This window comes from Anguilla rostrata, chromosome 12 (genome assembly GCF_018555375.3).
Source record: "Anguilla rostrata isolate EN2019 chromosome 12, ASM1855537v3, whole genome shotgun sequence".
NCBI lineage: Eukaryota > Metazoa > Chordata > Actinopteri > Anguilliformes > Anguillidae > Anguilla > Anguilla rostrata.
In genome coordinates, this window is record NC_057944.1 from 39,948,902 (window position 1) to 39,972,971 (window position 24,070).

Sequence of the window (24,070 nt, forward strand, 5' to 3'; positions counted from 1 at the left end):
TGGCTGCCGTGCGTCAGCCAGGCGGAGCTACAGGCCGCAGAGTTCCCAGCATTCCCTGCTTCCTCATCTTTCGCTCCAAGGTCAGGATAACCGCGCCCAAGGTCAGGATAACCGTGCCCAAGGTCAGGATAACCGTGCCCAAGGTCAGGATAACCGCGCCCAAGGTCAGGATAACTGTGCCCAAGGTCAGGATAACTGCGAGCGGAAGCTCGCTCTGACGGCCACACATTTCTCCCACAGTAACGCAGACACACGCCGGTTCTTTAAGTTTCTTTTATTTAAAAGATCATTCACAAAATACCAAATCCTTTTAAATTTACCTTTTTATCATAATTTTTTTTTCCTTACGAAGCAGAATGGGTGAAGTGTTGGGCATTACTCCGGTTTACATGTTTAAAAAAGTCAGCCGACAAGAGTGAAACAAGAGCATGGGATGGCAAAATGAAACCAAACAAACAAAAAAAAACTATTCCAACCACCCCCCCCCCTCCGCCCCCCACCCTCCCCTCCTCAGGGTGTGAATTCAGTCTGGCGTGATAAAGTTCACATTGAATACATTGCGGAAGCTGCAGGTCCTGTACAGGCGATCAGTAATGCAGTAACATTGCAGGATGCACGCGGGCCATATCCCCTACGCTGACGGCCATATTCAGAGAACAGCAGTTGCACACCAGCGCAGGAGGTCTATAACAGGGTTATTCTCACAAGCTCAGAGCCCGAATGACCACACCTTCCTCTCCAGGCATTTCAGTTTCCCATTTACTTTCTCAAATCAGAGCAGAGTGTCATTTAAGATTTATAAGAGAAAAGTCTGTTCACAGGCTGGCCAGGCGAAATCAGTCCGATTTCCAAAAAATGTTAAATCAAGTATATTTGCTCGAGTTCGAACGAGTTCATGAACCACCAACAGGGTTAAGCTCTGTGTGGTCTCTCATGACCCAGACTGATATGAAGTCAGCACCAGGGAGACACCTTTTCTGCTCACCTGTATCTGTTGCCAGCGCATATGGATGTTTACTTTGGGTCTGAGCCGGCGCCTTAGCAACCGTGCACACCCAGCTGGCCTTAAAAATTCCTGGAGAGGAAGCATAACAACCCACCCAAAGCAACGGAAGTAACCACGGCAACCTGCCCAGCAACCGTGCTCTGGGCACAGGGCTAGCGCAGGAGACCGTTCTGATTGGCCGCTGGGAGAAGGACGGTTGTGTTCTGTTGGTCACGCTACACGCCACAACGACATCGCAGTCTGAGCCCAGGAGAACACACACACACTGCGCTGCACGTAAATTTACACACACATTCTTAAGGAACAGCTGTAGGAGATTAACTTTATTGCCATAAACTTTGTAGAAAACAAAAGTTGGGGGGGGGGATAGATGAGCAGTCTAAATGTACAGGAGCTTTTCAGAATTCCAGACCCAGAGAGAAGCAAATCCAAAGCACTGCCTACAGTTATAATTTGAAGCATTGGTAGTAACACTACTGTACATAATGTTTAGTGTGGCCAGGACTGGAAAGCCAGACAAGTCACGTTTTCCTATGTCTTCATAAAAAAAAAAACTTACTAAATGCATGTGGTGCACTTTTTCCAAATCGAGTGATCTTTTTTTTTTTTTTTTTTTTAAAACCTTTTTTGGCAATAACAACTTTTCTACCTCTAGCAGTGGATATCGAAGGAATAGCCACAGATTTCGGTACTGCTGGCAGTTATCACAGAAAGCTACCCTTACCTGGACTGAACCGACTCTGGTCAAAAATCTTTGAAAATGTTGTGTCCGATTCATAACATTGACACATTAGCAATCGCTTTAAGCATCAGATTTTCTTTCAAGGTTCGATAAGACAGAATATTTACTTACTTTACACAGAGAGCTGTGACTGAGGGGAAAACGATAAGAGCCAAACACACGGTAGCCCTGAACAGCGGCCGTGTGTCTAAACGAAGAAAGAAAAACAACACACATCACTGCAGAACACAAGAAGCATTTGGGGGAAAAAAAAAAAAAGAGGGAAAGGTACCCAAAGGCAAATATACAACCAATCAGGTACCACCATCCCAGTGAACAACCAATCCGTTACCACCATTCTAATGAATAACCAATCAGGTCCCACCATCCCGGTGAGGTTTGCAGTGCTTTGTGCTGTGGGAACGGCGGTGATGTTCAGCGGAGGTGGGGCCACGCCCCCTTCGTCAGCTCTCCCTCTCCCCCTCTCTTTCTTGCTCTCTCTCTTTGGGTGATTTTTGAACGGAGCCGGCTCCAGGTTTAGTCCTCCTGAATAATGCAGCCACATCCTTTTTTTTACTAATTCTTCAAAAACAAAACAAAAGCATGACTTTACTTGGGTGAAGGAGGAGACATATTTAAAGAAATGGAGAGAGAAGTTCTCACGCGCCACTCTCACGGCAGAGCGGCACAGCGAGCAGAACAGCACAGCAGACTACATCAGCCCGTTAGTTTGCAGCACGGGCGAAAATAAGCGTGTGATTCATCTAGAACATGACAACACAACAGCTTTACAGTCCGAGATACAATCAAGGTGAAAATACGCCACATCTGACCCACTGTGTGTGTGTGTGTGTGTGTCTGTGAGGGATTTTAAACATGCAAATAAACACTAAACTCTGCTGGAATTTAACCATCAACCCAATCCTTTTACACATTTGCAAAATTAACCGCCGCCCCCAAAAAGCCTCACGTTAAAATAAAAACAGTTATATAAAAAAAAACCTTTCATTTACATAATGATAAACGTATGCAGGGAGGGGGGTGCCAGATACACCTCAAATCCCCCCTTCTGGAAGCTTTGCACAGAGAGGGCGGGGCTATGTGACACTTTCCCAGAGTTCCTTTCTCAGCCTGCATTCAATGCAGGGCATTCAGAGCAGTGATGTCACTTCCTTCCAGAAATAAAAGCACTGGATTCTTGTGTTTGAGAGTAGATGAATTCATTATTCTGTCCTGGTATCAAGAGTGTAAATTATCCTCCCCACCCAAAAAAGTAAGACCGGACTACACTGCAATGCAGACTGGAGTACAGTGAAGCAGAGGTGTGTGTTAAAACACTTATCCACTGGCATGCATTCACAAGCTGTTTGTGTGTGTGTCTATCTGTCTGAGAGCGTGTGTGTGTGTGTGTCTGTCTGAGAGCGAGTGTGTGTGTGTCTGTCTGAGAGTGAGAGAGTGTGTGTGTTTGTGTGAGTGTGTGTGTGTGTCCCTGTTTGAGAGAGAGTGCGTGTCTGTGTGTGTGTCTGTCTGAGAGTGAGAGAGTGTGTGCGTCTGTGTGAGTGTGTCTGTCCGTTTGAGAGCGAGAGAGTGTGTGTCTGTGTGTGTGTTTCCCAGTACATTCTGTTTTTTTTTGTTGTTTTTTTGAATACACATTTTGCTCAAACTGAACTCAAAGAGGAAGAGAGGTCCCAGGTGATCACACAGGTGGGAACAGTACCGGGGGCATCACTGCCCCCGCCCCGCCCCGCCCCGCCCGCCCCCCCTGTGCCTGCCGCAGGTTTTGGGCATTTAGTCTTTGTCTCTGGTTATTACCTCCTCCCGTGGCTTGGCCCCGCCGAAGATGGCGGAGTTTGGGTTGGCGACTTGGTTGAGGGGCGCCGCCACGGTGCGCGGCTTCAGCTGTAGCCTGGGCCTCTGAGCGCGCTCCTCTGCAGGGAGGGAGAGAGCGCCACGCGTTAGAGACACACCAGCACACACACGCACACACACACGCACACGCACACGCACACGCGCACACACACACGCGCACACACACACACACACGCACACCAGCACACACACACACACGCACGCACACAAGCGCGCGAACACACACGAGCACACACAGGGCTAAACACACACACTCGAGCACACACAGGGCTAAACACACAGGGCTAAACACACGCACACGCACACGCACACGCACACGCGCACACCAGCACACACACACACGCACGCACACACGCGCACACACACACGCACACACACACACACACGCACACCAGCACACACACACGCACGCACACACACACGCACGAACACACACACAGGGCTAAACACACACACTCGAGCACACACAGGGCTAAACACACACACACACGAGCACACACAGGGTTACACACACACACACACACACACAAGCACACACAGGGTTAAACACACACACAACCAGAAGGGCTCTACAGATCCCATCACCAGTCCAGCGTTTATCCAGCGCTATTCAGGGACGTTCTAGAGATGAGGGTGAATAACTCTCTGGCAGAAGGGTGTTCAGTTTACTGTCAGCAGACATCCTTTGTGTGTGTAAATAAATAAATAACACTGCGTGGAAGCCTGCGCTTCCCAAAACCTCCTGAGATTATAACAACGAAACATGCGCCTAAAGCCATTATAAAACGTATTTTTGGCTGCTAATTTCCTCTTCCCGCTAGCCTAGTGGTATTTCTCTGTGTATCTGTAGCGGCTATGGACGAGCGCTAACAGCAGGCAGCCCTGGTGCTGTAAAGTGCAGCGTAGAGACGGACCCACGTCTGCGGTTCAGAGGCTGCGCAATCGGCTCGAGCTGTTCTTTCTGTGGTTAATATCGCCGTTTCGAGCTGTTCTTTCTGTGGTTAATATCGCCGTTTGGAGCTGTTCTTTCTGTGGTTAATATCGCCGTTTCGAGCTGTTCTTTCTGTGGTTAATATCGCCGTTTCGAGCTGTTCTTTCTGCGGTTAATATCGCCGTTTCAAGCCGTTCTTTCTGCGGTTAATATCGCCGTTTCGAGTTGGTCTTTCTGTGGTTAATATCGCCGTTTGGAGCTGTTCTTTCTGTGGTTAATATCGCCGTTTCGAGCTGGTCTTTCTGTGGTTAATATCGCCGTTTCGAGCTGTTCTTTCTGTGGTTAATATCGCCGTTTCGAGCTGTTCTTTCTGTGGTTAATATCGCCGTTCGAGTTGGTCTTTCTGTGGTTAATATCGCCGTTTCGAGCTGTTCTTTCTGTGGTTAATATCGCCGTTTCGAGCTGTTCTTTCTGTGGTTAATATCGCCGTTTGGAGCTGTTCTTTCTGTGGTTAATATCGCCGTTTCGAGCTGTTCTTTCTGTGGTTAATATCGCCGTTTCGAGCTGTTCTTTCTGCTGGTTAATATCGCCCTTTCGAGTTGGTCTTTCTGTGGTTAATATCGCCGTTTCGAGTGGTCTTTCTGTGGTTAATATCGCCGTTTCGAGCTGTTCTTTCTGGGTTAATATCGCCGTTTGGGGCTGTTCTTTCTGGGTTAATATCGCCGTTTCGAGCGTCTTTCTGTGGTTAATATCGCCGTTTCGAGCTGTTCTTTCTGTGGTTAGTATCGCCGTTTCGAGCTGGTCTTTCTGTGGTTAATATCGCCGTTTCGAGCTGTTCTTTCTGTGGTTAATATCGCCGTTTGGAGCCGGTCTTTCTGCGGCTAATATCGCCGTTTCGAGCTGTTCTTTCTGCGGTTAATATTGGAGCTTTTTCTTAGATCCCGTCACTCTTCCTGTGGTAATACGGGAGCTTGGTAAACGCGTTGAGCGTCTTTTGGGCTAATATCGCCGTTTCGAGCTGTTCTTTCTGCGGTTAATATCGCCGTTTCGAGCTGTTCTTTCTGCGGTTAATATCGCCGTTTCGAGCTGTTCTTTCTGTGGTTAATATCGCCGTTTCCACTGCAGCTCAGCAGCCGTTCTGTACTGTGCCGCACGGTGAATAATAGCATAATAGCGCATTTTTCTCCATCCCGGGTAAATAAACGAGTGTAGACACCGTCAGAGGGTTCTCTGAAGTCCGTGGCAGGCCCGCGAGGAGGAGGCCCGTCTCTGTAGCGGCCCATCCCGCCGGCGCCGGCCCCGGCCCCGGCCCCGCCCCCTCTCCTGTCGCCAGGGCGACCGTCGCCAGGGCGACCGCCGCCTCGACTCCGCCCACCCATGAAGTCGTCGTCTCTGAATCCTGGGGGGGGGGGGAAGAGACGCAGGTCAGCCACACACTGGTCACCTCTCTTCACACCCATCACATGACGCAAAATGCGACCTATGGCATCGCACGACACTGAATGTGACCAATGAAGATGGGAGATGGGGTCCCTGTACAAACCATGACATTTTCAAACAGAAAAAAATCTAAAGGAATAAAACCTAGCTTAATTTTTTTACATTTTATTCACTGAGTAAGTCATGTATAAATTTGATTCAGGTTCAGTCTAGCAAAGTTGCTTCCATTTCAATTCAGCCAGTGCACAAAAGGAATTGAAACCACCCATAATGTTCTATGAGTACTTTTCAGTTCGTTATGGGAAATTAGTGAAATAATGGAACTGAACCAAATTCTGGAATATACCAATGCATCTGCTTTATGGAGGGGGGGGGTTGTAGGGTCGGCAAACAAGCAAGTTGCTGACTCCTCCTTGCTCAGTGGAACAGTCAACCGCATTTTTGCCAGTGGTTCTACACTAAATATCCCCGAATATCTCAAAACATCATTAGAGGACCAGGACAGATTTGTGTGCTCAAACTCTGCTCTGGGTTTCACCATTTCCACCAAAAGAATTTATTTCTATGGAAAAGAAGTTATAGTTTGTGAGACTGGCTTCCTGAGGTCTAATTGGTTCTAACAGGTTTTAGCCAGCGTAATGTTTTAGGTCAGTGATGAAGGTAGCTTGAATCTCCACCCCCAATTTAAGCTCCACTTGCATGTACATGTTTTTCAGAACTGACTGACCAGTGCTTAGAAAAGCACATCCCCAGAAGTTGCACAGAATTGTCAACCTGGTCAGGCTCATAGTACTGTAGAGTTATGGTCAGGCTCATAGTACTGTAGGGTGATGGTCAGGCTCATAGTACTGCAAGGTGATGGTCAGGCTCATAGTGCTATAAGGGGATGGTCAGGCTCATAGTACTGCAAGGTTAGGGTCAGGCTCATAGTGCTGTAAGGTGATGGTCAGGCTCATAGTGCTGCAAGGTGATGGTCAGGCTCATAGTACTGCAGGGTTAGGGTCAGGCCCATGGTACTGTAAGGTGATGGTCAGGCTCATAGTACTGTAAGATTAGGGTCAGGCTCATAGTGCTGTAAGGTGATGGTCAGGCTCATAGTACTGTAAGGTTATGGTCAGGCTCATAGTGCTGTAGGGTGATGGTCAGGCTCATAGTACTGTAAGGTGATGGTCAGGCTCATAGTACTGTAAGGTGATGGTCAGGCTCATGGTACTGCAAGGTGATGGTCAGGCTCATAGTGCTGTAAGGTTAGAGTCAGGCTCATAGCACTGTATGGTGATGGTCAGGCTCATAGTACTGTAAGGTGATGGTCAGGCTCATAGTACTGTAAGGTGATGGTCAGGCTCATAGTACTGTAAGGTGATGGTCAGGCTCATAGTACTGCAAGGTTAGGGTCAGGCTCATAGTACTGTAAGGTGATGGTCAGGCTCATAGTGCTGTAAGATTAGGGTCAGGCTCATAGTGCTGTAAGGTGATGGTCAGGCTCATAGTACTGTAAGGTTAGGGTCAGGCTCATAGTGCTGTAAGGTGATGGTCAGGCTCATAGTACTGTAAGGTGATGGTCAGGCTCATAGTACTGTATGGTGATGGTCAGGCTCATGGTACTGCAAGGTGATGGTCAGGCTCATAGTGCTGTAGGGTGATGGTCAGGCTCATAGCACTGTATGGTGATGGTCAGGCTCATAGTACTTCAAGGCTAGGGTCAGGCTCATGGTACTGCAAGGTGATGGTCAGGCTCATAGTGCTGTAAGGTTAGAGTCAGGCTCATAGTACTGCAAGGTGATGGTCAGGCTCATAGTACTGTAAGGTTAGGGTCAGGCTCATGGTGCTGTAGGGTGATGGTCAGGCTCATAGTGCTGTAGGGTGATGGTCAGGCTCATAGTACTGCAAGGTGATGGTCAGGCTCATAGTGCTGTAGGGCGATGGTCAGGCTCATAGTGCTGTAAGGTGATGGTCAGGCTCATAGTGCTGTAAGGTGATGGTCAGGCTCATAGTACTGCAAGGTTAGGGTCAGGCCCATAGTGCTGTAAGGTGATGGTCAGGCTCATAGTACTGTAAGGTGATGGTCAGGCTCATAGTACTGCAAGGTGATGGTCAGGCCCATAGTGCTGTAAGGTGATGGTCAGGCTCATAGTGCTGTAAGATTAGGGTCAGGCTCATAGTGCTGTAAGGTGATGGTCAGGCTCATAGTACTGCAAGGTTAGGGTCAGGCCCATAGTGATGTAAGGTGATGGTCAGGCTCATAGTACTGCAAGGTGATGGTCAGGCCCATAGTGCTGTAAGGTGATGGTCAGGCCCATAGTGCTGTAAGGTGATGGTCAGGCTCATAGTGCTGTAAGATTAGGGTCAGGCTCATAGTGCTGTAAGGTGATGGTCAGGCTCATAGTACTGCAAGGTTAGGGTCAGGCCCATAGTGATGTAAGGTGATGGTCAGGCTCATAGTACTGCAAGGTGATGGTCAGGCCCATAGTGATGTAAGTTTAGGGTCAGGCTCATAGTACTGTAAGGAGATGGTCAGGCTCATAGTACTGTAAGGAGATGGTCAGGCTCATGGTACTGTAAGGTTAGAGTTAGGCTCATAGTACTGCAAGGTTAGGGTCAGGCTCATAGTGCTGTAAGGAGATGGTCAGGCTCATAGTACTGTAAGGAGATGGTCAGGCTCATGGTACTGTAAGGTTAGAGTCAGGCTCATAGTACTGCAAGGTTAGGGTCAGGCTCATAGTGCTGTAAGGTTATGGTCAGGCTCATAGTGCTGTAAGGTTAGGGTCAGGCCCATGGTACTGTAAGGTTAGGGTCAGGCCCATGGTGCTGTAAGACTGGCAAGAGAAGCTAATCGAACGAACGGCGAAAACGTGGCGCACCTCCTCCCATTTGGTCGTAGTCGTCTCTGGAGTCCCGCCCCCCTCCTCGGGAGCCACGTGCCCCACCCCGCCCTGAAAGGGGACACGCCCGGTGAGAGAAGGGGAGGAGCCTATGGCAGGAGTGGAAGGAGCTTGTCCCTCCCACAAGCAGAGTTTAACTCAGCGGCCCGTCAACTGGGCGGAGCCAGCAGGGAGATTGACACGGTGTTCAGGAAATGGTCTGGAGCACCACTGCTGAACTCCAGGTCCTGAAGGCCACAGTGTCTGCTAGCGTTTGCTCCAACCATGCGCTACACCACCAGATTTCACACAACTATTTTCCCTCCTTAGTTAAGGAAGTAGGCTCATTGGTGAAATCAGGCGGTGTAGTTTTTGGCTGGAGCAAATACCTGCAGACACTGTGGCCTTCAGGACCTGGAGTTGAGTGGCCCTGGTCTAGAACACAGGTGAGAGACAAATCCATTTCAAGTCTGTCCATTCAGGAAATGACTTCTCATAAGGCATTATTTCCAATTATTTGATTCCTTAATTTATTTAAATGAAATGGGATGAACCCCAAACCTGGTCTAGACCTGGCCTGCCCTAAAGGAACATACTGACCGGAGAGCCGCTTTCAGAAGAGCACAAGAGTCTGAAAGGAAACTTTGAGCTGTGTACAAAGCAAGGAGGAGACAGATCAGCACCGACTTTCCAACAGAAAAGCAGAGGGAGAGAGGCTGAAGATGTAGCATAAAATGAAAATGAAGAATGAAAATGTAAATCAGTGAAATTCTGTCATTTACACAAGTCCAAGTTAATAGTGAAGTGTTCACAAACCTTTTCCCCCCATGTTTGCAGCCAACCGCAAGTACACAGATGCCTAAACTTTCACACTGAAATGTCCATATATTAACTGAGATTAAAGAACTTCACAGAACTCTCAAAGCAATACCAAGATGCGGTCCGACTACTGCTCCCAAAAATCAGATCTTTCAAAGAATTGTGAGAATGTTGCAACTTGGAGTTGAGTAAATACAGCCAGCAGTACAGAGCCTTGAGAACAAGGTCAACACACAGACATTAAACTTCACATCTATATCACACAAACAGCTCGGAAAACACCGTGAGTTTGAAGAAAAGTCCAAGATTAAGCACAGTAGAGGCAACAGTTAAGCAACTAATGTTGGACTCCATGTATTACAAAAAAATGTACTAAACAGCAGGTATTCATGAAGGCTGTTTTTCAGCACAAATGTTTAAAATGCTCCGTGAGGCTTTCTGAAGCATTCGCGGAAAACGGAGCTGGCGTTTCCGTAGCAACGTGGCGCGGTACCTCTGTCGTCTTTCCGGAAGCCAAACCCAGGGCCTTTCTCCTGCCGGCGGCCCTCTGCGATGTCCACTCTGAGCGACCGGTCTCCCAAGAGCTGGGAAGCAAAGAGCATTCCGTCTCGTCTAATACATCTAAGCAAAAATAATATATATATTTTTTTTAAAAGACAGCAAATTGCTGGTTTGTGTACTTACAGCTCCGTCGTACGTCAAGGCTTCTTTGAGGGATTCCAATTCGTCAAATTCTACATAACAGAAGCCTTCAGGAGAGAGAGAGAGGGAGAGAGAGTGATTGAGTGAGCGAAGCACCTTCCTGCTTCAAGCTGCTTCCCTCTGCATCAGAATCCGCTTTTATAGGTTTAAATGCAATTCCCATCACACTGGCCCTTCTCCCAAACGGCACCTTTCCAGGTAACAGGGAACGCCGGCGTAAATCCCAGTCTAATAGTGGGGTGCGTTTTTCCCCTCTCCCGCTCAGACGGGGAAACGGGGACGGTCTCGCGGACTGAAAGGCGCTCGCCGTGCCGGGGGGAACGGGGAAGGGAACGCGCGGCGGCAGGAGGGCGGGGCCGCGGCGGCAGAGCAGTGAGCGCGTCGGCGGAAGGCGCCCGGCGAGAAGGCGTGGCCGCCGGTTCTCACCTTTGAACGTCCGCTCCTTTTCTCGACGAGCGAACTGCAGCTGGGTCCTTGAAGATGGAGTCGATGTCTCCCTGTACGGTGTTGAAGGGCAGGTTGCCCACGTAGGCGGTGTACGGGGGCTCTGTGGGCATCTCCTTCTGCTTCCGGGGCCCCCCCGGGCCGCCACCCCCCCGGGGCCTGCGGGCCACAGACACGCCCCGTCACACAGCAGATAAGGGCGAGGATACATTTAAATAAATAAATAAATAAATAAAACAAACACTGGCTGCTGGGGTGCAGTACCAGTTTGAGTGGAGTTATTTTAAGCCCAAATTTTGGAGTCCTCAGCACTCAAAATTCTGGGCTGGGAGAGGGTCCGGACGGCTCGGGGAGGGACCGGACGGTTCGGGGAGGGTCCGTACGTCCAGCTCTGGGGAGCTGGGTTTAAGCTCTCCTCAAAGAGATATAGCTTAATAGTATTTAATTCAAACCTGGTATTATTTTACTACAAATACTCGACACAGATTTAAATAATTACAAGCGAGCCTTGCAGGGTAAGAGACTGCAAGCCTTTACTAAATTTCCTTTTAACTTAATTAGCTGGCCTGTACAGAGTAGGAGTCCTCAGTCTCTAATCTGCAGCCAAATCTTCACCATGAGCACTTCATTAGGAAGGTTCAAAGTGACGTTCGTTCACCGTTAGTCCCCCAGCGTTATGGGACTGACGATATGAGTCATTTAGAGTGGCCCAAACATTTAGGCTTTCAGCTGAGGCTCTCATCAAGAGTGACTCAATAGCACATGGTCGGCAGTGTAGTATAGTGGGTAAGGAGCTGGTCTCGTAACATAACGGTCGCAGGTTCGATTCCCTGGTAGGACACTGCCGTTGTAGTACCCTTGAGCAAGGCACTTAACCTGCATTGCTCCAGTATATATCCGGCAGTATAATTGGATACGATGTAAGTTGCTCTGGATAAGAGGGCCTGCTAAATGCCTGTAATGTAATGTAATGCAATGCACATCCACCAGGGCTCGAAAGGAAGGGCCTAGAATGCTCTTCTGAGGCCAGGCCTAGGTGTCTTTGAGGAACTATTAATTGACCCATTTAATCTGAAGCATCTAAAGTGCGAACACGACACACCCAACATTCCAAGGTGCAATTCCCGTAACAAAAGATTTGAGGTTTGGTTTTATCCTGTTCCTGGTTTTAGTCCACTGGTAAGAGTTCTAAAACTGAGCTTCTGTAATGCCTATGGTGCCGTTTCAGTTTCATTGAAAAATTTGGCTTATTCCCCCCTATTCTCAGAAAATGTGGACAACTGATGCTTAGCGCTAGTAAACTAGCATTACAAATGCTGCAATTCATTTGTGGCAAAAAGGCCATGCACTTTTGTGTAGCCATAATCTTTGTTTAGCTGATACATCTACAGGGAGGCAGTCGCATCTTTCACTCATGCATCACACTACGAAACAGACAGGACAGGCCAAGAACCATTTATTTTTTATTATGAAATTGGGAAAATAAGTATTAAAGGACAGAAGAGACCAAATATTTGTTTGAATCTGCCAAACACTTTGACATAATATTAGTTTGGGCTACTCCTCAGAAACATTCATTCAGCAGCACATCTTTATAAACGCAAGGACATTTATGGACCAGTCATATTTCTGCTGAGATGAGTCGAGGCACATTGCCCATTTTAAAACATCAATAATTAAAACGTCTTTCTTACATAAAGAAAATACGAACTTTCACGTGTACCACTGGGACAAGTACAGACCTATAACTGGCTACCAGGGCTTTAAAAAAAAAAAAGTTCCTTCTCGCATATCCATACAAAAAACACACACATAATCATGACCATCACAAATTCTCGGTGCAAACTGATTGTTCCGATATTTCCTTCCATAACGTCGCAACGTAGCCAGGTGGCAAGAATACACGTACGCCCAATATAGCAACAGATACTTTTACACCTGTCCGTATCCATATTCGTGTTCACCCGAAATATGTTTACTCCTAATATGAGCAAAAATGTAAAGGGGAATACTACAACCACATACCGTTTCCTGCGCACACAGTTATGACGTAGTATGCCCAATTCTCGACTGCGAGGAGCCACCGCATGCTAAAGCAGCACTACCTACATAACCTGGCTAAAACAAACTAATGCGGCTATCGATCACTAACGTTACCGATCGCAAACGTCAATACACGCAGTTGTCAAACTGCGAGCGCCAAATGCTCATTCGTTCCTTAACAGCTAGCCATTTTTCGTTCGAACTTAAATGCGTCCATCTGCGAGCATGCGTGCATTTAGCCACAAAGCAACAACATCGGGGTTAGAAAATAGTGGGCCCACGGCCATCCATTTGAGCATCTGTCTGCAGCCAGCGTCGAAACAAGTGTGGGGGGGATAGCTAACTAACCAAAAGCTAGCGAACAACAAAACGTGAAATATGCCTGGTGAACGGAAATAGTTTCACCGGGTTAACTTGATGACAGCAGCAACGTCGCGAAACGTAGAGACCATCTCTGGATGGTCTCCAGTTTGGACACTGGTGGCGGTGGCGCACAGCCCATGTGCAGCGCTTCTCGCACGGGGTACCCTGGCGCCAAGTGCCGTGCTGGCAGCCACGATACGACCAGGCTCCACTCCCACAACGAAAGCAGCTGCAGCGAGCTGCGTATAGCCTGCTAAACTCAAGGCGATCACGACCCTCGGGGTTCATCAGAAAACGCATCCTCACTCCATGGACGCGTTAACAATCCCCGACTCTCCCTCGATCTCAACACTGGCTCCCCATTCATCACGGTGGTTATCCGAGTTGGTGTCCCCCGGTCTTATGCCACAGGCCTAGTTAGCCTAGCCAACTACCCACTAAATCGCCTTTGCATTTTGGTGATTTGATCCACAACTGTGGGTACGGTTTCCGTAATGTGCACGGTACACTATGGTCCCCGCTCACCGGACGGGTGCATTCTTACCCCCTTCCTCCGCCAAAGCTACCGTAAGCCCGATCCCGGTCGTCGTAGTTATCGTAATCCGCCATTGCAGTGATTGCTGTCTGGGAGAAAGCAAGCAGCGTCTTCAGGACCTCCAATATAGCTGGAGTAGCTTACGGGTGTCCGCAGACTGCCTGACAAAAAATGCGAAAGGGCGTGCGTGTTTCTGTGAGTTTAGGAACGGAACAGAATGCAAACATTTTTGAAGTACAATAGTCAATGACGATAATGATGATGATGTTTATAATAATAATAATAATAATAATAATAATAGTTATTATTATCATCATCATATTGCATTATATTAACATTATGATTATTACTATTAGTGATGATGAATTATGATGATGATGATAATAATAATAATAATAATAATAATAATAACAACGACACATATTTTCAATGTCATTAAAAAAAGATGTACAGCACTCCTCCCCTGATAAGAGCTTGCTGTACAGACTAGGGACTGTGGGCACTTGTTATAATACCTTCCGGGGAAGTCGTGAATCATGATAACAGTTTATCAGTGACATGTACGCTATGATCTGTGGCCTCAGGTTAGGCCTGCTGTTTAATTAATAGTGGTGACTAACACCTGTTTAGAACTTTAGACCTAAAAGATAATCACAGTGAAATTGACAGATGTGTCACTTTTACCTGATGCAATGTGGTATAATGATTAGGGCACTGCGCTTCTAACTTAGTGGTTGCTGGTTTTTTCCTGCCACAGCCACCCCAGGCCTGCTCTTGGTGGGGGGTGGGGGGGGGGGTATTGGTGTTGTAATCTGCTGTGGCTTCCTCACGATCAGCAGTTTCTATGGCGATTATTATGTTTATTATTTATTCATAGCATACCTCCAGATTTCTCTCCAAAGCCCTCTGAAGAGAGAAGTGATCTCAATCGCAATAATTTAAGAGATGATTACAGCATAGGTAATGACTGTGCCATGTCTGAAATGAGTGTTGTAGTTTTTTTGGCCACTAGAGGGCACCAATGAGAAACTCAAAATCATTTCCCATTTCTTGGACATTGTTTTTTTAAAAATATTATATTATCATATATTCCAGGTGTGAGCATCAAGTGAGAAATACATAATATTGCTTCAGTACATTTTTGACCAACATCTGCTCCAACGCATTCACATTTAATACCAACTTTACACAAGCCGTTAATTGAAAATGCAGCACACAATGACACATTGCCTTCAACTCGTGTGTGTGTGTATGTGTTTGTGTTTGATTGTGTGTGGGTATATAGAAATGTATTTAAACAGTAACAAAGATCTCACTGTGTTTGCTTGGGAAGTGTTGCTGGGGCTCAATGTTACACGGATGGTCGGTTGGCAGATTTTACAGTGAACTTTGGAGATGACTTAAACTTGTGCAACACAAATAGGGTGTTTTATTTACAAAAGTGCCCCCAACTATTATACAAAGATTTATTTATATATACATATACAAAACAAAAGAATCAGCACATCAATTATACCCATTCTATTACACCCACCTACTGCCAGCCACCCTTCTGATAGCAAATGACCGGCTTATATACTCTATATTATCCAGACTATATCATTTCATACAATATTCAGTTATCTCACAGAAGAAATTACAGCATAGTTTTACGAATAGAAATCACTATACATATATTATCAGTTGCTACTTTATATCTAATAGTCACATATCTAATTGGGTACGAGAAAATATGACCTAATACACTTTATAGTCTCCCCCCGTCTAAAATAACCAATTCTTTTTGTCAAGCGCTTCCAATAAAATAGCTCAGAATTGTGACGTTCGGATTACGTCATTCAAATTTGAACATGGAACAAGCGGAATGAACAACGGTTAGTAGCAACTCCTAACATTGCGTTTATAGAACATGGTACACCAAAATAAATCTATTTAATGTTTGAAACCAAATGTGTATGTTTACGTATGTTTGCAGCACATTATGGTGGTGAACAGATGTACTGTGGCGAATGTGTTTGCGTTGGCAAACCGGAGAACATAAATGTGCGCGCTATATTTATGAAAGCGGCGTACTCGAGCCAAAGAAACGCTAGAATAAACAGATGCACAGTTAAAACCCAATCGTTAAAAAAAAAGTCCTAGCAGGAACAGAGGGTTCGCTCCGTTTCACTCAAATGTAGGCTACAGTTAAATGTAGACGTATAGGGCAGTGACACAATTTGTGTTGCTTTGGCTGTATGCTCCAGCTAATTGGATTTTGGCTTTAACTGCTTTAATTACTCTGGGTGTCCATATCGGGTGATCGGTACAGGAATTACAGCCCTTTTTATATACAGTCCCCCCATTTTGGGGGAACAAAAGTAATGGGACAACTGCCCGCTGGTTCTTGGCCAGCTGTGTGTTGTTGCATCATTAGTTCGTGCACAAGAAAACTGTACAAGCGAGTCAACTGTGTGTGTGGAATTTGCATTTGGAGTCTGTTGCTGTTGTCTCTCAACATGAGGACCAAAGAAGTGTCAATGACAGTAGAGCAGGTCGTCATGACACTGAAAATCCAGAACATATATATTTAAAAAGTTGAATGTTCTTCACTGGGCAAGTCAATCACCCACCCTGAAGCAAACTGAACACACGGTTCATTTGCTGAAGAAAAGACTGAAGGCAAGATGCCCCAGAAACAAACAGGTGCTGCAGATGGCTGCAGCTCAGGCCTGGCAGAGCATCACCAGGGAAGATACTCAGCATCTGGTGATGTCTATGGGTTGCAGACTTCAGGCAGTCATTGAATGCAAAGGATTTGCAACCAAATACTAAATATGACAGCATTACTTCAGGTTATGTTAATGTGTGCCACTTTGTTTTGCTCACCTAAAATGTACTAAAATGGGCTACATATAAAAAGGACTGTAATTCATACACGGAACACCCAGTAGGGAGGTTTAATTGAAGCAGACAGTCTTCACTTCTGCGTCATATTAATTATTTTATTTCAAATTCAATGTGCTGGAGTACAAAGCCAAACAAAAACTGTGCTGCTGTCCCTATACTTCTGCATTCAACTCTAAGAAAAAAAATATGAATGTTTAGGTTAAAATATTACTGTAGGTTTTAGTATCTGTTTATACCTCTTAACCCCTGTAACTTAAAACTTTGAGGAACACATTAACTATTGCAAGGTGAATTAGAAATTAAATGCTTTTTGAAATTATTTTTTATTTTTCTTGATGCAGCTGACTGCTGGCTTTCACATACAAATCCTAATTTTCAGGTATTTTGTGGTGTTTGTGTGTTCGTTATGGTAATTTCATGCCAGCATTATTTTAAACTGGGATGCCTGGTGAAGAAGCGATCGTTCAGGCGTGCTGAGATTCCTGAGTTTGCGGATGCAGTACCGTGACTTCCCAGCAGGTGGAGAGAGAAGCACGCAGTGAAGGAAAGTCCAGCTTGAGTAAGGGAGAAGGTCAGTGCTCTGTGCTACCAAAAATAACGACACCTCTCTTTCTGTGACTTGATTTGATAGACTTGTAAAACCATCCCAATTATCCAAATCAGAGGTTATGGCAGCATATGCTTTATATTAATATTAATATTTATATTTCTCTGCTTCAGACAGTATTTGGGCCAGCAGTACAGCACCTGAACAGAGGAAGGGAGAAGAAGTGAGGAAGTGATAGTGACATTAGAGAGGCCAGGGGGGACAGGGAGGGACACAGCTGCTGCTTCTGTGGCAGAGACACAATTAAAGATTTAGGGATTTCAGGGTTGTCATTCATTTTCAAGAAAACGCCTGATTGGTGGACACCAAAAGCTTTCTTTTTTAAAAAGTTGAGTGCCTAGCCACCTGCCATACTGATTGGTGCCTGTTGTTTCTATAGCGACAGCCCATGAAGGCGGAGTCAGCTCACAGAACGCTGTTTGGTCGTGCGAGAGTTGGGCTTGCCGCTCTGGGTAGGGTCTGACACTGAAAGCTCCCCTCATGCGTTTAGGACCAGGGTCATGCACCGGTGGTCTTAAAAACGGGAGGCAAGCTTTCACAAAATGGAGTCTTATGAGCCCCGATGTGGCTTGATCTACCACTGAGAATTTATATCCATTGTGGCTGTGCATTGTGGATGTGCATTGTGGATGTGCATTGTGGTTGTGCGTTGTGGATGTATGAGATATGTCATACTGTTTGTGGGTGCTGTACTACAGTGGTTCCCATACGTTGGGTCATGAGATGAGTTGAGGTGTTTGTCACCAGTGCGTGTGCATGGTAACAAAAACATTTGAGCATGCTTTTCTGCACTTTTGATAAGGGGCGGGTCACAGGAAATGCATTAACCAATCAGCTGGGTTGGTCAGTGAGGGAGGCTGGGAGCCTTTGTTGTGCTACAGTTGCATGGTGTGCCTTATTGAACCTGTGTTTGTACCTTATTGAACCTGTGTTTGTACCTTATTGAACCTGTGTTTTGTAGTTGTCCAATGACGATAAGCACTTCTGTACATCGCTTTGGATAAAAGTGTCTGCTAAATAAATGTAATGTAATGTAATGTAATGGTGGACAGCGGAGTTCAAAGAAGGTTCTAGAACCTTTGGTTTCAGTCACATTGCGCTACGCTCTGCATGCCAGAGAGCAAACCCCAAATCTGTATCACATTATGGCCGTGTTTAAAGGGCAAACGCCCAGAGACGTGACCTCATCTGCTTTCTGTTAATTGCAGAGTTTGATCTGGAGTTCCCTTAATCAAGCCTCTGACGGCTTTTATTTTTTTTCTTTTTCGATTATTAAACTCAAAGTTTTGGGGGCTCGTGCTTTTGAAACTCCCCGACAGGAAGCTCTTCTGTTCGTGCTCCTGGGCGACCTGCCCGCGCTGGCATGCGCGGCAGCGTTCTGATTGGTCACACTGAGGCCCGCGGAAGATAGCGCCGAAAGGGGGGGGGGCGCGTCGCAGTGCGATTCGGAGAGGTCCTCGAACCCGGAGCGCCTTGACGTCTCTCATTTACATTACATTACATTTATTTGGCAGACGCTTTTATCCAAAGCGACGTACAAAAAAAGTGCATTTCATGGTCGTAGACAACTGCTGAACACGGGTTCAGTAAGGTACAATACTTATTTTGTACAGCTATTTCTAGCCGAGAACAGTGAACACTATTCTGGCCTAACATCTGCAAAGCCAACTAGCCTCTGACCAGCGGCGTTAGCCCTGAGCGCATGTCACGGGCGCGTGATAGCCAGGTATCGCCGTGGAAACGCATCGCGGCGATACCGGCGGTGCCTTCAGAGGGGTCGCAGCGCGGCGGGAACGGGGTTCGGGGTTCGGGGTTCGGCTCTAATCACAGGCTGCGTTGATGAGCGTGAAGCCTGCCTCTGCATGCGCTGATCTGCCTCTGCATGCGCTGATCTGCGCTGATCTGCCTCTGCATGCGCTGATCTGCGCTGATCTGCCTCTGCATGCGCTGATCTGCGCTGATCTGCCTCTGCATGCGCTGATCTGCCTCTGCATGCGCTGATCTGCGCTGATCTGCCTCTGCATGCGCTGATCTGCGCTGATCTGCCTCTGCATGCGCTGATCTGCGCTGATCTGCCTCTGCATGCGCTGATCTGCGCTGATCTGCCTCTGCATGCGCTGATTTGCGCTGATCTGCCTCTGCATGCGCTGATCAGCGCTGATCTGCTGAAACCCGTAAACAGTCCAGGCAAGTTGTCAGCTGTCTGCGAACGCGGGAGGGTCGTCTTCTGGAGAGTCGGTGGATTTTTGGGCCTCCAGCATGGGGGGGTGGGGAACCCTTTTCTCTCCCACTGTGTGTGCAGGGCGCCGTTTCCACCAATTACAGCGGCTCAGCTGGCTAATTAGCTGTTTACACCAACACTGGCTCGCTCACAGATTAGGCCACAGCACGGTCTTCCGTGCAGGGGAACAGAAACAGAACGCATTGAATTGAATTATGAGCTAATTTGTGGAACACATAGTCAGGCTCCTAGCTTCAGATCCAGATCACTGTGATCAAACACCCAGAGTGCCCCCCCCCCCCCCCCCCCGCCCAAATGTCACAGTGCAGTGGTCTGTGAACCTGTGGTAAATGTGACCGCATGTGGAGAGAGAATTTTCCCGGGCCCAGGAATTTCACACGGTGGCCCTGACAGCCTGTAATAAGCGTGTTACAGCATGCTTATGACAGTGTGATCTATGCTTTAAGGCGTGTAAAATTAGCACTGGAGAGGGACTGCAGGGAGAGAGGTGTGCCACAGTCATGCCGTATTAGAGCCCCTTTGCAGGCGGGGGGTGGGGGTGGGGGGTTCGATCCCCACCATTTCCCTGACTGCACCACAACCCCCCCCCCCCCTGTACCCTCTGTCTTCTCCTACCCCTGCTCTCCTCCCTCTCGCCCTACTTGCTTCCACCCTCTCTCCCTCTTTACCTCTCTGCTCCCTCTTACCCTCTCGCTTCCTCTCTTACCCTCTGCTTCCTCTCGTACCTCTCGCTTCCTCTCTGTACCCTCTGCTCTCTCTGTACCCTCTGCTTCCCTCTGTTACCCCTGCTCCTCTCGTTACCTCTGCTCTCCTGTTACCTCTCGCCTCTCTGTTACCCTCTCTGCTTCCTCTCTGTTACCCTCTCTGCTTCCTCTCTGTTACCCTCTCTGCTTCCTCTCTGTTACCCTCTCTGCTTCCTCTCTGTTACCCTGTCTGTTTCCTCGTACCTGTCTGCTCCTCTCATACCCTCTCTGTTACCCCCGTACCTCTTGCTTCTTCGTACCCTCTGCTCCTCTCTGTTACCTCTCGTACCCTCTCTGTACCTCTGTGTTCCTCTCTTACCTCCTGCTTCCTCTGTTACCCTCTCTGTTACCCTGTCTGTTTCCTCTGTTACCCTCTCTGCTTCCTCTCTGTTACCCTCTCTGCTTCCTCTCTGTTACCCTGTCTGCTTCCTCTCTGTTTGAATAAAGCAGGGAAAAAGGAAAGGAGAACAGACTGCTGGCTGTCCTAAAAAAGAGAGGGATGCACAAAGCATAAAGAGGAAGAGTGGAAGAGTGAATGCCCCTCAGAGCATAAAGAGGAAGAGAAGCGCCCCTCAGAGCAATTAGCCGCCATGATTAGCGCGCTCAAAGCGCTGCAGATAGCGGCTGGACTTAATGAGCCATTAAAGAGTTTAACGGCCCGCCTGCTGCAGCTGGGCCTGGGCAGATATAACAGTCACTACAGGCCTCTCAATCCCGCCTGCTGCAGCTGGGCCTGGGCAGATATAACAGTCACTACAGGCCTCTCAATCCCGCCTGCTGCAGCTGGGCCTGGGCAGATATAACAGTCACTACAGGCCTCTCAATCCCGCCTGCTGCAGCTGGGCCTGGGCAGATATAACAGTCACTACAGGCCTCTCAATCCCGCCTGCTGCAGCTGGGCCTGGGCAGATATAACAGTCACTACAGGCCTCTCAATCCCGCCTGCTGCAGCTGGGCCTGGGCAGATATAACAGTCACTACAGGCCTCTCAATCCCGCCTGTGTCTGTGTTAATGATGGAGGCTCATGTACAGTGAGCTGCTGGCTGTCAGTCACCTGATCTCTACTGGCCAATGGCATGTTAGGTCTGACCGTGGAGGAATTTTAATTAGAGCGTCTGTGTATAAGTCCAGAAGATGAGTGCTGGCTCTGTACACAGCTGCTTTTAAAGCATTAATTATGAATGTGATGTTATATGCTGCTTGATTACATTATTGACATATTGTGTCCAGGTCACTTTACCACTAAAGGTTAAATGGCCTCAAATTATGGCAGGGAAGCATGACTTGTGAGGTTCATACCCCTACAGAACTATAAACTTGCTCATAACCTTACTGCACTAGGGGTGCAGTGTTTCAAATAAATCAATGGTTGGTTTGACGGATTATGATCATGTGGTGTAGGTGGGGTTCAAAATGCAGGTGTTGATTCAAGCCAACTCAACCAATGATCTGCAACATACTGCTTTATGAAACTTTGGTAGAGCCAATCAAATATCTGGACAGTAATCTCACACTGTAATTTCCCTTTACGTTAGGTTTCTGGAGAGGTTGTGTCAGAGTTGGAGATTTATAGCATTACAGTCTCATCATGGAGCGCCTGTTGTAGGGAGCTATATATTCCAGACAGATTTAGGAATAATATGTACAGCGAACATTGTTTTATTGCTTTTATGATTTACAGGAATTAAAATCTGGCAGTGCACCAGTTTTAATCACAACTTCTTAAATTATACATCATGCTGGCACGGAGGAATTTGCTGTATTTTGTGGAATTTCTGGCGTATGATTAACCCGTCTTCAGTAGTCTTCAGAAATCTTGTGGTGTCTGAACCCAAAGGGCAGTTAACTACAGTGCTGTTAGCTGCCCATGTGCAGTGTGCACAGTCGATGCGGAAGGTGCCTCTGTGTTTAAACAGTCCAGGTTTTCGTTCGTTCAGCCCACAGTTTGGTGTGTTTCTGAGGCTGTGCTGTGTGTGTGTTGCAGTTCTGTGTGTTTCTGAGGCTGTGCTGGGTGTGTTCAGGTTGGTGTTGTACTGGGGCTGTGCTGTTGTGTGTTGCAGTTCGGATGTGTCTGGCAGTGCAGTTACTGTGTTGTGTTTGCAGTCGGGGTGTTAGCTGTGCTGTGTGTGTGTGAAGTTCGGGTGTGTTGAGGCTTGCTGTGTGTGGTTCAGTTCGGTGTGTTTCTGGGCGTGCTGTGTGTGTGTTGCAGTTCGTGTGTCTGAGGCTGTGCTGTGTGTGTGTTGCAGTTCGGTGTGTGTCTGGGGCTGTGCTGTGTGTGTGTTGCAGTTCGGTGTGTGTCTGGGGCTGTGCTGTGTGTGTGTTGCAGTCCGGTGTGTTTCTGGGGCTGTGCTGTGTGTGTGTTGCAGTTCGGTGTGTGTCTGGGGCTGTGCTGTGTGCGTGTTGCAGTTCGGTGTGTGTCTGGGGCTGTGCAGTGTGTGTGTTTCTGGGTCTGTGCTGTGTGTGTGTTGCAGTTCGGTGTGTTTCTGGGGTTGTGCTGTGTGCGTGTTGTGGAAGGGAGTCGGGCTGGAATGCTCATACCTGAAGACTGATGGTCCGGGAGGAGAGATTAACGGACTGAGCGCGCTCAGTGGTTAAAATGATAATTGAGGTCAGTCTGGCCGTTTGCACAATAGCAGCGCAGATGATGGATCGGGAGAACGAGGTGGGGAGATCGCCCGGGGTCTGGATTCATAACAAACGTACCTGTTAACCGAGCTGCTTTCAGAAACACCGCACAGCGCTACTGAACTCTCCTCCCTTTTTTACAAACTTAATTTCATCTCACGGATGACAAGAAAGTAATTCTGTAGATGTGGAAATGCATTCAAAGCTGGAATGTAGATAATTATTATCAATATGAGATTATTGTGTATTATTCCAGTGGTTTTAGTTCCTGAATGATCTGTTTGTCATGATAATGGCCGCAGTTAATGGAATTACATTATATTAGATGCTTGCTTTGTGACATCACCAAGACAAAAGGTTTTTATTTCGAAGAGTAGGCTCATGTTTTCTGGGAAAGTGACTCTGTACTGTTGAAACTTTATACTCAGTACTTCACTCAATACATAATACTACTAAGAGTACTACTATTACCGTTTATATCACTCTTTATTTCGATGAATGCTCTCTTCGATGAGTACTCTTTCTTGTGTAAGTACTAGCAGTGATTACAATAATTTTAATAACTAGCATATGTGATTATGATAACTGAAGATTGTTATGGAGCTGCTGCTCTGTGTGCTGTATTAGAGGCCATGAGAGAGGAGAATAAACTCTGCCCCCATTCTGTTGGCTTCCCCGCTGAGGCGCCGTGTGTTCGGAACAGGACCCGCGTGCGTGGCTGTCTCTCTGCACTCTTCATGAAATAATCAGCGTGAGGTATGCTCTGCCACAGCTGCTGCGAATGCGCACATTTACCTCCTCACTGAATCTGTCAGGAAATGGGAACCCAGCGCTAACGTTAGCATCGCTCTGCACCGGACCGGGAAGCGCTAGCGTTAGCATCGCTCTGCACCGGACCGGGAAGCGCTAGCATTAGCATCGCTCTGCTCCGGACCGGGAAGTGCTAGCGTTAGCATCGCTCTGCTCCGGACCGGGAAGTGCTAGCGTTAGCATCGCTCTGCTCCGGACCGGGAAGTGCTAGCGTTAGCATCGCTCTGCTCCGGACTGGGAAGCGCTAGCGTTAGCCTCGCTCTGCACCGGACCGGGAAGCGTTAGCTTTTGCATCGCTCTGCACCGGACCGGGAAGCTCTAGCGTTAGCATCGCTCTGCACCGGACCGGGAAGCGCTAGCGTCAGCATCGCTCTGCTCCGGACCGGGAAGCGCTAGCGTTAGCATCACTCTGCACCGGA

The 24,070-nt window shown here is 47.5% G+C and overlaps 1 protein-coding gene and 1 long non-coding RNA gene across 2 annotated transcripts in view; one reads left to right on the forward strand and one right to left on the reverse strand.

Annotated features, from left to right (window-relative positions):
• Positions 1–1,314: 1,314 nt before the first annotated feature.
• LOC135235748 (eukaryotic translation initiation factor 4H-like) lies at positions 1,315–13,899 on the reverse strand. The gene is made up of 8 exons (XM_064301535.1): positions 13,744–13,899; positions 10,776–10,952; positions 10,332–10,449; positions 10,141–10,231; positions 8,829–8,900; positions 5,744–5,926; positions 3,540–3,655; positions 1,315–2,273 (listed from the first exon to the last, which is right to left on the reverse strand). The coding sequence occupies exons 1-8, from the start codon at positions 13,806–13,808 to the stop codon at positions 2,265–2,267; spliced, it is 831 nt and encodes a 276-aa protein (XP_064157605.1). The 5' UTR covers positions 13,809–13,899; the 3' UTR covers positions 1,315–2,264.
• A 3,108-nt stretch (positions 13,900–17,007) lies between these two features.
• LOC135236640 (uncharacterized) overlaps positions 17,008–24,070 on the forward strand; it is a 44,075-nt gene continuing 37,012 nt past the window's right edge. Inside the window, exon 1 of the long non-coding RNA XR_010324638.1 lies at positions 17,008–17,194. This is a non-coding gene — a long non-coding RNA (uncharacterized LOC135236640). The remainder of the gene's footprint in view (positions 17,195–24,070) is intronic.

Bases quoted from the DNA above. Each gene is read 5' to 3' on its own strand.
- LOC135235748 (XM_064301535.1), bottom strand. From the start codon at position 13,808: ATGGCGGATTACGATAACTACGACGACCGGGATCGGGCTTACGGTAGC. The intron at 10,450-10,775 runs GTGAGAACCGGC...AGCTTGAAGCAG, and splicing joins AAAGGAGCGGACGTTCAAAG to GAAGGTGCTTCGCTCACTCA. The intron at 10,232-10,331 runs GTAAGTACACAA...TTTGCTTCCCAG, and splicing joins CCTTGACGTACGACGGAGCT to CTCTTGGGAGACCGGTCGCT.